At 41.8% G+C, this 14,617-nt stretch overlaps 1 protein-coding gene across 2 annotated transcripts in view; it reads right to left on the minus strand.

Annotated features, from left to right (window-relative positions):
- LOC308094319 (guanine nucleotide-binding protein G(olf) subunit alpha) overlaps positions 1-14,617 on the minus strand; it is a 73,696-nt gene that overhangs the window by 57,118 nt on the left and 1,961 nt on the right. Inside the window, exons 1-4 of one of the 2 annotated variants that reach the window (XM_080440893.1) lie at positions 7,521-8,422; positions 7,163-7,235; positions 6,344-6,398; positions 6,022-6,141 (exon numbers count right to left, since the gene is read on the minus strand). In XM_080440893.1, the coding sequence (XP_080297019.1) occupies positions 6,022-6,141; positions 6,344-6,398; positions 7,163-7,235; positions 7,521-7,659 (387 nt within the window). In that variant the 5' untranslated portion in view covers positions 7,660-8,422. Of the gene's footprint in view, positions 1-6,021; positions 6,142-6,343; positions 6,399-7,162; positions 7,236-7,520; positions 8,423-14,617 lie in introns of those variants that run through there. The other variant, XM_080440892.1, reaches the window with a different exon arrangement.

A 14,617-nucleotide genomic window follows, 5' to 3' on the forward strand; every position in this document is an offset into this window, starting at 1 on the left:
CCGAGACACAGAGACCAGAGAATCACAAGGGACCTAGAATGTAGTGTACACCACCACACCACCGTGTCAGAATCACAAAAACGGAGCGAATGTCCATTTCCTCATTGAGGCCCTTTGGTGACATAAGTGTTAAGAGTGTGTAGATCCAGACCAGAACAGCTCTCGTTTTGAGGAGAAGAGCATTAATACCATCCCCTCTTCGTGTGAGTTGAACATGTTCAATGCCCAGGTAACGGAGGGAGGCGATGTTGGGCCCTATTTAGACGATCTACAGTATGGAACACAAGGTGCAAACTGCGTCGTGGACATTGTCCATGCCAATTTTGCTAGTACACAGCTAATCTAAGCGCTAACGCCAGCGCACGGCGCTAATGGGTGGTATTAAGGCTCTGAATTAGTCATGGGTGTGTTTTTGGGCGTCACATTAATTAAATCAGAGTGTCGGGAACCATCACCTTTTGGAAGCAGCTGCGCCTTCATCAAAGCGCAATGGTATTGAAACAACAAATTTGGAGTAGATGCAAACTGCTGTGTAAAATTGTATTCCACCATCTTTGGAAACAACAGGACTCTTTTGATCATGATTTCTGATATTGCTTCTGCGTTCTGTTTTGAGGGGGTCTGGAACTTTTTCCAATGCCAGTCCACAGGGGCATTTCAGCATATAAATAAGACTGTTGGTTTTACAACAGATAATTTCTTTCATATCAAATGCTCTTCCTGGTGTGTGGATGATAAAAGTTCTCGGCTTTTATGAGTAGATGTGCGTGTTTTTCCTCGTCAGTTGCTATTGTAATACCCCTTGTTTATTGTAAGGCCCACCATTCGCATAATGCAGCTCCAGGGTCACAGACACACAGTTTAGCTCTGGTCGTGTGAGACTGAACTCAACGTACTGGTCGGCAATGCAACTTCGGGATCAAACGCACTTTTGTCTTATACTGTAACATCAAATAGGATCTATGAATCAAAAAGGTGGGGCTTGATGGAGGCGAAGACAGTTCTCATCTTCCAAAGCAACACTACACTACAATGACCTACTAGCCGTATAATATAAATTATTTTACACAAATAAAAAAATAAATGCGAGCGTATGAGAGCATTTAAGAGGTCTAGGAGTCCACTCCATAGTGGCTGTGACCTTCCATATTGGCTCTTAGCATATCAGATGGACACTACGCTGTAACACTGCTTTTAAATAGCAGTCAGAAGCTCATTTGAATTTGCTCCACTTCAGTTGACGGGGGATGTGTAGCGGCTAGCATAGCCATCGCGTAGCCATCGCAGCGACATTTGTTTCCATTTTGCATAGATGGCCATTTCTGTTGGCTCATTGTTTTCCATAGGGTTATTATTGTTATCCCCCCCCACCTGATGCGGTGGGGTTAGGTAGAAGAAAGAAACCGTTTTGAGAGAATGTGGCAGGACGTTAGAAAAGCTCTAATCTCAACAGCTGTTCGCTCACTTTTTTTTTGGCTAATGATTTTGAGTGACGGTGTTATCATCATTGGGCCACTTCTGAGTCGAGGGCACACACAGTCAAATCTAAGTGTGAATTTAACTCAGAGAGTGTACAAATGGAACCCGTAAGGTTCCATTTTTGGTTCCATTTTGTACAGTGTGTAAGCTACAGCCCCATAAGGGCGTCCGTTTGGTTCCTAACACCAATTTAGCAGGGCGGACCCTCCATTTGTAGTTGTCTCCCGAGTTAAAACCAACACTGATGACTCTACTGTGAGCAGACCCACACACACGAACGTCCAACGTTCCTTTTTCAAAACGGTTGCCAACAGGTGAATGCCACAGGTCACCCGTATTGGCTGCGTTCCCGCGCATGCAGGCCGTATTGGATATCACAGCCCAGTGGCACTGGAGTGACAATGTAGTGGTGACACTGATGACATAAGTGAAGCCTGAGAAGCGATGACAAGCGCAGACACGCCAAACAGAGCCATGTTGTTCCCCCCCCCCCCCCCGCTCGGCCCGGCCTGGCCTGGCCCGGGCCTGAGAACTCACTGCTGGACCGGGCGGCCCTCCCCTCCCCTCCCCTCCCCGCACAGCATACAGACCCTCAGCACAACGCGACGCCTCGACGTTACAGTAACACAGCCTGCCAGCGCCGTCCTGATACCCCCCATTAACCCTTTAAGACCGGGAACGCATCCGTGTCATTTTTTTTTATTTCTATGGCTATTCAAAAATAGCAGATATACAAGCTACAAGCGTGTAGATCTGCTATTTCTTTTTAAAGATCGTGGAAAATTTGTGCAAATCTTTGAATGTATATATCATTTCTTTTTAAAGCGAACAACTCAAATCTTGTAACTCAAATCCTTGCTTCTGGGGGATTCTACAAATGTCTTCTAAATCCTAACAGTTTTTTGAAAAAAACTTGTGTTGCTATAATATCAAAATATTTAGTTCCAGGGACCCCCAGAAGCAAAGATTTGAGTGAAAAATGTTCGCTTAAAAATATATATATATTCAAAGATTTGTGTGCCAAGGACCTCCAAAGCGATATTTATAAATGGCCGCGGATAACCCATCTGAAAAGGCTTTGTGCCAGGGACCCCCCATTAGAGACGATTTGTGTCAAAAACACACTTTCGAGATTTAAAAAATAAATGTTCAAAAATAGCAGCGCGGCACAAAGTGACGCCCTGTGAGCTTGTATAAATCTGCCATTTTTGAGAATTACTGTTCTAAACCACTGTTCTAGCTCCTAGTTTTCTGAAAAACATAATGTCGCTAATATATATTTAGCTAAAATCAAAAAATGACACAGATAAGATGCTTTCCCGGTTTTAACCCATTCAATCCCGGAACGCATCTCTGTCATTTTAGATTTCTTTGGCTATTCAAAAATAGCAGATATACAAGCTTGTAGTTCTGCTATTTTTGAAAAATCCTGACCATTTGTGCAAATCTTTGAATATACATATTTTTAAAGCGATCATTTGTAAGGGCACGGTCACACCGCACTTTTATTTGACCTATGGGGTGGAATCTGCCAATGCTTTGTCAATGCAAATGCGTGGATTCGCAAGAAAAATGCGCAAGACCATTAATCCAAGCATTTGCATTGAGAAAGCATTGGCAGATTCCGCCCCAGAGGTAAAATAAAAGTGCGGTGTGACCGTGCCCTTACTCAAAATCTTTGCTTCTGGGCGGGTCCCTGGAACAAAATAAATATATATTCCAAGATTTGCACAAATTTTCTAAAATAGCCAAATAAATCTAACATGACAGAGATGCGTTTGCGGGTTGAATGCGTTAATGGGTTATAACACTCGGCACTGAGCACCGGGGGAAAAGAAAGTAAAAACACTGTCACCAGTTTTACAGCCTGCAATTGCCAACTTAATTCCTAGCCTAAATTCAAACCCATGTCTGCCGTGTGATAGACAACTCAGCCAAGAGAGACACCACCCGCTACGACCAAGATATTTGCACTTATGAGCTCTTTAGACCAGTGGTTCTCAAACTTCTTCATGTCAAGGACCCCCAAAATTATATGTATTTGGCCACGGACCCCCCATCTCAAAATATTTTGTTCCAGGGACCCCCCCCCAGAAGCAAAGATTTGAGTTACAAATGTTCGCTTTAAAAATATATATATTCAAAGATTTGCACAAATTAAAAAAAATAGCAGATCTACAAGCTCATAGTGTGGCACTCGGTGCCACGCAACAAGCTTGTATATCTGCTATTTTTGAATAGCCAAAGTATAAAATAATAGTTAAAGTGGTTAAAATGATTGTGACTATATTAACTACTTTTGCTGGGGACCCCCTGGTACCCGACCCAAGGACCCCTGGGGGTACCCGGACCCCACTTTGGGAACCAATGCTTTAGACGTACGACTCGTCAACCAGACTCGACACCAGGGTGTAAATGCCTGGAAGAGTAGGAAGACCACCTTCTTCCACCCTCTGCAGATGTTGTTCATTGTATTGTAGCAACATACGCTACCATATAGATTGGTCAAGTTAAAGGAGTAGTTCACCCCGCTGAAAATGACTTATTTTCTATCAATTACATACCCCATGGAGCCTTGAATTCATTGAGATTTTTTTTTTTTTTTTCGCATTCCTAAGCCAATAATTTGATGGCAGGCGGAGTCGGTAGGAGACTCAAAGAGTCAAAGAGACAATGAGTCTCCTACTGAGTCTCCTATTGACCGATGATGACCCGGTCACCAAATTATTGGCTCAGGAATGCGAAAAAACCCCCAAAAAATAATGAATGAAATAAGGCTTCATGGGGTGTGTAATTAATAGAAAATAAGTCCCTTTTTTTGGGTGAACTACTCCTTTAAAATGACTTTTTATTCATTTGCAATAAGTTCCAGGATTGCAGCTTTAATGCCTAATTCCCTATTATGTTGTTAAATTTAACTTGCTGGGAGGGATGGAGGACCGGGAAAATGTCACATCAAGATGTAAGGCGGAAACTAACAATACTGCGACATAGTACGGTATATATGTAATTGTATGGATTCCCCCTGGGAGGACACCTAAAGGGTACTTCTCTAACCACTGCCACCAGAATTACCACTTTATATATCAAATCAACAAGTATGAAATGCATTCCTATTGTGCCCTTGTTGGGATGTTACATCGTTGTACCCTACGTGCAAACCATTAGGCCGATTCTACAAATGCGTTCTGCATCAGTAGTTCTCAAACTTTCTCAAACCAAGATTTTTCTAAAATAAATCAAAAATAGCAGATGTACAAGCTTGTATGATCTTCTATATTTGAATAGCCAACGCTAAAATCTAAAATGACACAGATGCTTTCCCGGTTTTAATGGGTTACGTAAAACAAACAAAACAAAACAAACGTATTTGGGGAAACATAACAATGTTACTGATATATCCAAACCTTTTATCTATATTGCTATATAGCCTGCTATAGTACCAACAGAAGTTATTTAGAAGCTTAATTATTAAATGTCAACGGCAATGGGGACATGTCACCATCTCCGCTTGCATGTAACAGCAAAGAAATGCAGATCTAATTTATATCGTCAAGCAAAATCGTTACGTTTCAATGCATACATTATTACACGCATGTGCAATTTCTACTCTTCACATCTGGAGACAAATGTGAAATCCCTTTTGTGTTGAATTTCGATAAAGTAACAAAATATGAAAGCTCCCACAGTACATTTCCATGTCTGTTTGCCCGGTCCCGCTCCACTGGGCACTGCGACAGTTCACTCCAAACAAGGAAGACTTTCAAAAATTATGTAAAGCATTATCTGCATTTCCAACATGTGACCTGGCGCTTATCAGAGAGCTCATCACAGCCGACAGGAATCCCATGTCTTTCCACTTGCATTCAAATCCAAAATAACCAGGTGCACAATCAGACACATTGTGTTAAAGTTAACGTCTCAAACCAGCTAAGTTGTTGATAGTTAGAAACCAAATGGACCCTTACGGCCGGGGCTGTATCTCTGAGAGCGTACAAATGGAACCAGATGGACCCTTAACAGGTCCATTTGGTTCCATTTGCATGCTCTTTGCTATCAAAGATTTAAATGAACACTGAGGATTTTGCGGTGTGCTAGAATGGGCTAACTGTGTTGACATCACCTGCAAGTTGCCATTTTCCAATCTACCCTCACAGATCCGCACAAAACAATGCCTCTAGCTTTGTATCGTTGAAAGGGCCCAAAAAGCCTAAGATAAAGCAGCCTGGTGGAATTTCATCCGTTATAGATAATTAGGACTGATACCCCTCCCTGAGAGCACTGTGCTAAAAATCTCCATTGTTAGTCATGGGACACAAGGTGATCCTACCCGACACGATCCCTCTTGTTGTTACTGTAAGACTCAGTCTCACGCACATTCTGACTCCACACACACACGCGCGCGCGCGCGCACACACACACACACACGCACACACACACACACACAAGTAAGCAAGCTAGCTGACACACACACCACACAGTCCTTCTACACGAGCAGTTCATAACGACAAAAAAAAACAGTCAAGTTCGTCAACGTCTTACCTGTGAATATTCAAAGTCGGAGACTGGCGCTATGCTTTTGATGTATTCGATTCTGAACTGGTCCTCTGGGTTGGCTAGCGGGACTGGGGGTATTAAAGTGCTCATCGCAGACACTATAGTCTACAAAGCAGAAGTTGGGGGAGAGGGGAAAACACAGACACACACACAAGAATTAAGCAGGATAAATACAGGATACATCAAATCATAAGCCTGTCTAATCAGTGAAATGGGATTGCCATGTTCAACAGACAAACTGCACTACAACACAGAGAGATGGGGCACGTTTTGATCAAAAGGGTAGAATGGCACAAATGACACTCACCACTATGGCATCCTTCACGTTTTTCCGAATATCTTGGATTTTCTGTTTCTTCTCTCTGCATCGGGGGACAAAGTACACAGGCCACAATCAGAGACGTGACAACTGATATAATCACTAAGACATAGCAGATACGGTACAAAGGTAGTAGCCAGTAAGCTAGAGATTACTGCAATCAAGATACTGCGAGAGTGAGACAATTTCAGGACAGCAGGGCCTGTTTCAAATGACCACTGGTATGATCAATGCCATGGCAGGGCCTTGCAGCAAAACAAATCATCAATAGGGGCCTATCGAATCCATACCTATCACCCTTTCACATGAAACAGTGCTTAATGTGACATCTATGCAGCACTCAAAATCGCATGGCTTGTACATGCACAGTTAACCACTTAAAAGCCCTATACAGTATACTTTGTCATATGACAAATAGCAAAAGAATTGCCAATCTGTAAGCTCACAATGTGTGGCATGGTGAGGCGTTGCGAGTTTGTAGATTTGCTATTTCCCCTATATATTCTTTTTTATATATATATGTATATTTTGGAACATTTTATCATGACATGCCCAAAATAGGGACGCCAAGGGTTCAAGTGGTTCAATCTAAAATTGGAAGAAATGGTGAGATATCAGCTGCTTGAGGCTTTGGACACTGGGCCCGGTGCCTGCAATGAAAATCCATTCAACCCTCACCTCCACACTAGTCTCACTGATCCGGACTGCAATAATAACACTAATAACAACGTTGTTGTCTAATAAACAACACACACATACATATATATATCTGTGTTATAATAAGAAAGGGTATTGAATAACACTCACTCTGCGTTGAATCCGTTGACGTGTAGGATTCTCATCTGCTTCACAATGGTGCTTTTTCCGGACTCTCCGGCACCTTCGAAAAAAAATGGGACCAAATAAAACACAAATATCGTTACAAAAATAATAAAAATATAAACCGCCATCCCGGTGCTGGACGTGAAAAAAACAACAAATATTTTCCAAACGAAGCTAATTGTGGGTTTTGTGGGGCTTTGGCTTCTTTTCCATCAATATCCATCCACCCCCATGACATATTATTGCAAGCGCTGTCAAACCAACGGGCTACGTGTTCAGCAAAAAAAACACAGAGAGAGGCTTATTGTAGAGATAACATTTCTGCACAAAAACCATTCCTTACCCAGTAATAACAGCCTGTGCGTGGCTTTATATGCTTGTCTCTCTTTTTGCAACTGTTTCTCGATTTTTTTATTCGCCTCCCGTTGTGCCTTTTCGTCGATGCGTTGATCTTCAGTCTTGCTGTTGCCCAAACAACCCATCTTCCAGAAAGCCTGTTTTAGCCCTTCGTCGTAAACCGAAAAAAAAATAATATATATAAAATGTAATACCTCAAAAAGGGGGGACAGAAATAAAACGGTCAAATGTGGGGCCGATCGGCTTCTCCGTCGGTCGGTCGGGTCGGTACTAAAGGGAGGAATACGTTCTTCTCTCCCCGTTACGATTCCGTTTTAGCCGCAACCAACCGGACCTTCTTCGGCATCCGAGTCATCAAAACCAAGCCAGTTCTTGATTTTTACACACACATACACAAGAAAAAAAAACGATCCTTTAAAAAAAAAAAATACGACCCCCCCAAAAAAGGCTTAACAGAGAGGGATTTCAATAATAATGTGTGAAATCCAGTGTAAAAGTGTCCCCTCAGATCGTTCCTTCCACCTCCTCTCTGTATGTTTTCTATCTGTGTTTCTATCGGTTATTCTGTGTCTCTTTAACTCAGCACTGCCTCCCTCTGTGGCTCCAGGAAGTAACAATGTAGCCGATGTGTAGCCGATGTGGCCTCGCGTTAGTTACAATGTAACGACGCCGCCGCCGCACTCAGAATAGCGTTGGTAAGAAAAAGAGGAGCCATTGATTCCATTTCCCCCGGTCGCTGTTTGTTGTTATTATTATTATAGTCCTCCCCGGTGGCTGTGTTCCTTTCCTTCCTTCCTTCACTAGTCTGTTAGCTAGCAGCAGCAGCAGCCTGAGCAAAGCCGGGCGATCAAAACTAGCATCGACGGCTGTTGGTGAAAACTGTCCGCCTCCACCACCGACCGACAGACTGACTGACTGACTGACTGACTGGCTTCAGAGGGAGGGTTGGGTCTGTGCTGCTCTGTGCTGTGTGTGTGTCTCTGACTGACTGTGTATGTGAGGTGGCCCTGAAGCTAGCTGACTGTCCACCAGTTGGCTGCTAAAAAAAAAACAAGAAAGATCCTCCTCAGTGTTCATTGAACCAAATGGGTCCATTTGGATCTATTTGAGTTACAAATGTTCGCTTTAAAAAAAAATATATATATATATATATTCAAAGATTTGAACACATTTCAAGATTAAAAAAATAATAATAGCAGATCTACGAGCTCATAGCACGGCACGAGCTTGTATATCTGCTATTTTTTTTTAAATAGTGAAAAATCATTGAACCCAATGGGTTCATTTGGATCTATTTGAGTTACAAATGTTCGCTTTAAAAACATATGTATTCAAAGATTTGCACAAACCTTCAAGATTTTTCAAAAAAAATAGCAGATCTACAAGCTCATAGTGCAGCACTCGGTGCCACGCAATGAGCTTTTATATCTGCTATTTTTTTAGAGACAAAGGTTCAATGAACAATGAGGATCTTATTGTGTGCACCCCCCCCCTTTTTTTTGTTGTTGCATTATCTTAATTTTATAGTCTTTAGTATCCTGCAAAAAAATAAGACAACACAATTCACCTGACCCGTACTTATTAGGGTCCATTATGGTTCCATTTGGGTCAATGGACACGGAGAATTTTTACTGCATGCGTGCACTCCCTCTTTTACAGTATACCGTTATTGTATAGTCTTGGATATCCTGCAAAAGACACAACAATTCTCCTGGCTGACATGGAAACAAGCCGTGTCATACTTAATACGTAATTCAAAAGGATTATGTAGTTGGAGGGTGACTTTTTTTTCTTTTTCTTTTTTTAAGAAGAAATTCAAGGGCGAGCCTCTCTCTCTCCACTTTCCTGACCCCCGTCCCCAAATGATTACCGTCTCTCCAACCCTCTAACCCCCGCTCCTAAATAATTAGCACCTCCCCACCCACCCCCCAACCCCAAATTCATTGTCTTTACTGTTGCCTCTGCTAAATAAAAGTCCCCCACACACACAGGCACCCTAAGCTACACATATCCCCCACAGAGCTATTGTAATTAAAATGAGAAACCATAGCATTCAGGTTGTGACCCCGGACAAATGATCCAGCTGTTTGCTACAGTTGTACAGGAAGGTATAGGGCTGTCCCTACTCCCTAGACCAATAGTTGACAAATAGTAATAGGAAATTGTTGACTAATATGATTGATTAGTTGACTTAATCGACAAATCTGTGTTTGTTCCATACAATCATCATGCAGATGCCAGCCTTTTCACGTTGGTGAGGTTGACAACTGAACATGTTGATTATAATGTCTAATGGCCTATACAGACGGGTAGAATTAACGTGTTATATCTGGAGTTTTACAAAAGATGCACTCATATTTTTTCAATACATAATTCAAACTAGACTATCTTGGTCGACTAAGACAAAACTGACCGATTCATCAATTATTTCACTATTCGATAGCCCTACAGAAGAATGTCTACACAGATCATGTACAGATGATTAATTTTACGTTCATGTAGTACATTACGTGATCATTAATGTGCATTGTCCCTCCCAAATAAACAAATAAAGTAAACTAAGGCTACAATAAAGTTGTCCAAAACGTAAAGAAATCAGATTTAGTAATGCAGTACTAGCGGGCACTGGCTTGCAACCCACAGTTAACTTGTGACATGAAAGACTAAATACAAAAAAGTGCATGTCGTACACTCATGTGCACTGTTGTGTAGCGTCAAGTAAAACAGGGTGTGGGCTTGGCTAAAGTTGGCCTTTCTTGGCTTCAGGTTGCAAGTAAAATCCAGTCAATGATGTGTTCTTTACAGATGCAGATAGCATAGTGTGTGTGTGTGTGTGTGTGTGTGTGTGTGTGTGTGTGTGTGTGTGTGTGTGTGTGTGTGTGTGTGTGTGTGTGTGTGTGTGTGTGTGTGTGTGTGTGTGTGTGTGTGTTTACATTTGCATGGCTGTGTGTAGGAGAGGGGAATGTCATCCCGACTACACCATCAACATTATTAGCCCTTCACACCATTTTAGTTTTTTGGGCATGAGCCATGCCCATCATATCTCCACTGCCTCGATTCATTTACATTTGTTACAATGAATGCATGCAGAATTAGATGCACATAAATCCATTGCATATTATTGGGGGGAAAAAATGCAACTTGGGCCATCTTGAGTAGAGTTCCATTCTATTTTCTTTTCTATAGTTGCCAAAGACTGAAATATACTATATATAATAGGGCCTATATTACAATTTACCATCAATGATTATTTGTGTCCCATTACATCAATGGACGTGCTACTGTAGTCGACTACAGTATATACAAATACCATGCAAATCATTGTTTCATGTAGTGAAATGAGTGGAACAAAGTTGCTCTGTAGGCAAATCAAGATCACCACACTCAGATCATCTGTAGTGGTGTTGGAATCTACCCCCCCCCCCCCCCCCTCCATCTCTCTCTCTCTCTCTCTCCTGCCTCTCTCCACCTTAGAATGCAAGGTCAAACAAGCAACTGGCTCACATCACCCTCTAGTGGGTAGAAGGGGTATAACACAAGCATGGCTGCCATCTACACTACACTACACTACACTACACTACTACACTACACAACCAACCACTGTACTGCAGCTAGCTCCCTGTGCTGAGATAAGATAGGGGCAAAAAAGTGAAAGTATGTTGTACAATAAAGAACACAACAAAAATATCCAACGTGACGAAAAATATCCTCACTCATGTTTGTGCCCTGAAATATGTGAAGGGAATCATACAGGTTGAATGAGGATGCATTTTTAAAACATTGCAGAGTTTAAGGCTGATCATTCTTTGCCATGACACTAACGCAAATCTCAACTGCTGTCCTTTTAACCACATTAACCTTGGTGTCCATATTCTGGCCTATTCTTTTTTTCTTTTTTCAGAAAATAGCTGATCTACAAGCTCAAAACGTGTCGCAATGCTCTGATGAAGGCCAACTAGGCTGAAACATTAGTAGTTCGTTTGTGTGGCCAAAATACATTTGTGAAATTGAGGCAGTCCTTGTTCTTTTTTCTTGGTGAGTGCTACCACACCTCCTTGGATGTTGAGTCTTCTGTTCGTATGTACATGTTCTTTTTTTGTTTAGCACTGCAGAAGAGTCTCCTCGTTTGCGACGCTTTGTGAGCTTGTAGATCCGCTATTTTCGTGTGCAACACCGTCGTACGACTAAGTATAAATAAGGCTATAGTTTAATGTAGTATCTACCTGGTTGTCCATAAGACCCCTTATAAACTACAATGAGGAGAGCCACTGAAATGGAAGCTATGACACTGTTCTCCTATAGTTTAAACCTGGTCAAACTATTTTTCCAAGTGAAAGGGGATTTAGTGTGTTTGTAGAGGTCACTGACAGTGTTTATTCCATGTGTAGATGCTCTAAAACTATATACTAATCTAGAATCTTTGTTGTCAATGTGCATATAAACAACAGTTCATCTTAAGGCAAATGAACTCTGGCCAAAATAAATTAATCTTTCACATTTTGAAGCTAGACAGAAAGCTTTGCAGTCCGTTTTGGGACACAGGCCCTTGGATAAGCCATAGTGTAAATTATGCAGTAAGCAAATCCTTGAGAACAAGCATAGTCCAATGTCCTTTTAGTGCGGTTCAGTTTCATTCGGCTGATACAAGTATCAAGACAATTCACCATTGTGAATCACTGCTGCTATCAATATCATAAAAATATGACAATAATTAATACTTCAATAACTTCTGTTGTTCATTGCAGTGACTGGGAACTCCATGCAGTGAGTAACAAAGTTCAGCGATGGTCAATGATAAAACCCATTTCGAGGGAAGCAAAGTTCACCTGACTGTGCATGATGAGACATTCTTGCGTTTAAAAGGGAAGGGCCGATGAAGCACTGTCTCCTACTCTGTGGCTGAAAAAGGCTCTTCCTTATGTCGGTTTCACATTCACGTCATGATGGGAATGCATGCTTGACTGAGCCTACAAAACCCAAAACATTGCAATGGCTGACTCCCAATTGACTGTTTCACCCTACAAAGGCAAACAGAAAAGACTGCTTCTTGTTTTTCTAAAGATCACAGGTCATGACAAGCGTTCAGATCTCTTATCAGCAAAACATTATAGACTGAAATGCTACTAATAACACAATCCACTCCTGTAACAGGAACAGTTGTGTTGGCACAGGAGACACACTTTGAAGTGTTTTCTTTACTTTCACAACTCGCACAGAGAAATGTTTGGCTTTGCAGGGCAGTATGGTCGGTTACAGTCACAGTCCTTCCGCGATCACGTCACAGAGTCCACCGCATTGCTAGCAGCCTGTTGTTCTGGCTCGTGAAAGAGAGCGATAAGGCCCGAGATACGAAACAGGCAGTTAACGACATCTAGGAAAGCTGTAATAGATATTATCACCAAGTCTTGTGGTTAGAATTTGGTTCATGAGTCCTAACAAGTTATTTCCTCTCCAAGAATGGATAGGAGCAGTTCCCATCTCTGAATTCCTGTAAGACATTTTCTGAAAACTATCAATGCAATTCAAATTTATTTTGTTTATATATTTTTTTGTCAGCCCAAAGAAAGGACAGCTTTTAGCATATAAAGGGTAATTATTGATCCCCAAGGGGAAATTACTTTTCTGCATTTTACCCGTCTGCTCGGGAGAGCGCACAGGGGAGCCGTTATGTGTCGAGTGTCTTGCTCAGGGACACTTGGACTTGAAGCCTGGAAGAGCCGAGGATCGAACCGAGGACCTTCTGATTCCCAACTGGCGCCTCTACCCACTGATTCAGGCGCACTGTGGTTTTATAAGATGCTACAAAATATACCTCATTTAATAAAAATGACAATGATAAATTTGAGAATAATCAGAGGCTTATAAACATGGTCAAAATGAAAAATAACCTGGCTGCCTGGGTATATATATATACTATCCCCTAACACTCAAGCAGAAAATGGCAACTCATTTAGGACATACTTCCTCACGGCTATTGTTATTCGCTTAAATACCTGCAGCAAATACAAACAGATAAAGTGACCCAGATTAGCTAGCATACGTTGCCTTGAAATGTAACACTATTTGGAAGGTGTCCACTTTCAGAGGAACACAAACCTCCACAGTCCTCTGGCATGCAACAAGAGGCCTAGTGCAGACTCCAGACCTGAAGGGTATAACGCGCGTGGTGTCGTGCACCAAAAATAGCAGATCTACAAGCTGGCACAGCGTGTCGCAGCAGGACTTGTAGACCTGAATTATTTTGGGGGTGCACAGCACCGCCGCGTGCCACTACTCAGGCTTGAAGTACTATTAGGCCACCTGAAGAGAAAACCCCCAAAAGTACAGGGGCACCTGGGTGTAACTGCAGATAACTCCTAAAATAAACAGGATTATATGGTGATAGACAACAGTCGGCAGATAAGATGCTGAAATTACCCAGTAACATAGGTCAAACATTTGCTGGTCAACACAGAACAGTAGCTCAGCCCGTAGACATGGATGAGTGGATAACAATTCCATATTTGAAGAGCGGAAGCTCTCCAGCTCAAGGATTGTGACATTGCGTGTATAATTAGCGATGGCTGTTTACATGGAAATTGATTAGGACTACACATAATAACGAAGCAATAATTCATTATTATCATCCATATAATTCTAAAGCAAAGCAAGCACATAAGAGCTTATATGACGCACATGCTAAGACTGCCAAATGACTGGATAAGTTAGGCAGCTACACTGTCTGAGAATAGCATTAGCCTAAGTGGAATTCTCCCAATTAGGGTAGTTATAATGAAACCGACACCCCTGAATCATGACGTTCTCTTTCTTTGATCACTATGAATATTTTTCGTAATCTTGATGTAATAACAGCAAGTGGAGCAATATTGGCCACAGTGGGGGGATTAACACTAGCCACCAGCCAAATAATCAATTGTTTGTGGTTTGTAAATGTGCCTAGTGCCTATACCCTACCAGCCACTTTGGCTGCCAGCCAAACAAGCTGTTTTGTAAAAATCGTAACTACTGTCAAATAAAACAGTCAAAGTTGTTTTAGCTCCACTTGATCGGTGGATATTGTTCTTCTACAAGAGTGCAGCAGAA

The sequence above is a fragment of the Gymnoscopelus braueri genome (genome assembly GCF_963280865.1).
Source record: "Gymnoscopelus braueri genome assembly, chromosome: 10".
In the NCBI taxonomy this organism is placed as follows: Eukaryota; Metazoa; Chordata; class Actinopteri; order Myctophiformes; family Myctophidae; genus Gymnoscopelus; species Gymnoscopelus braueri.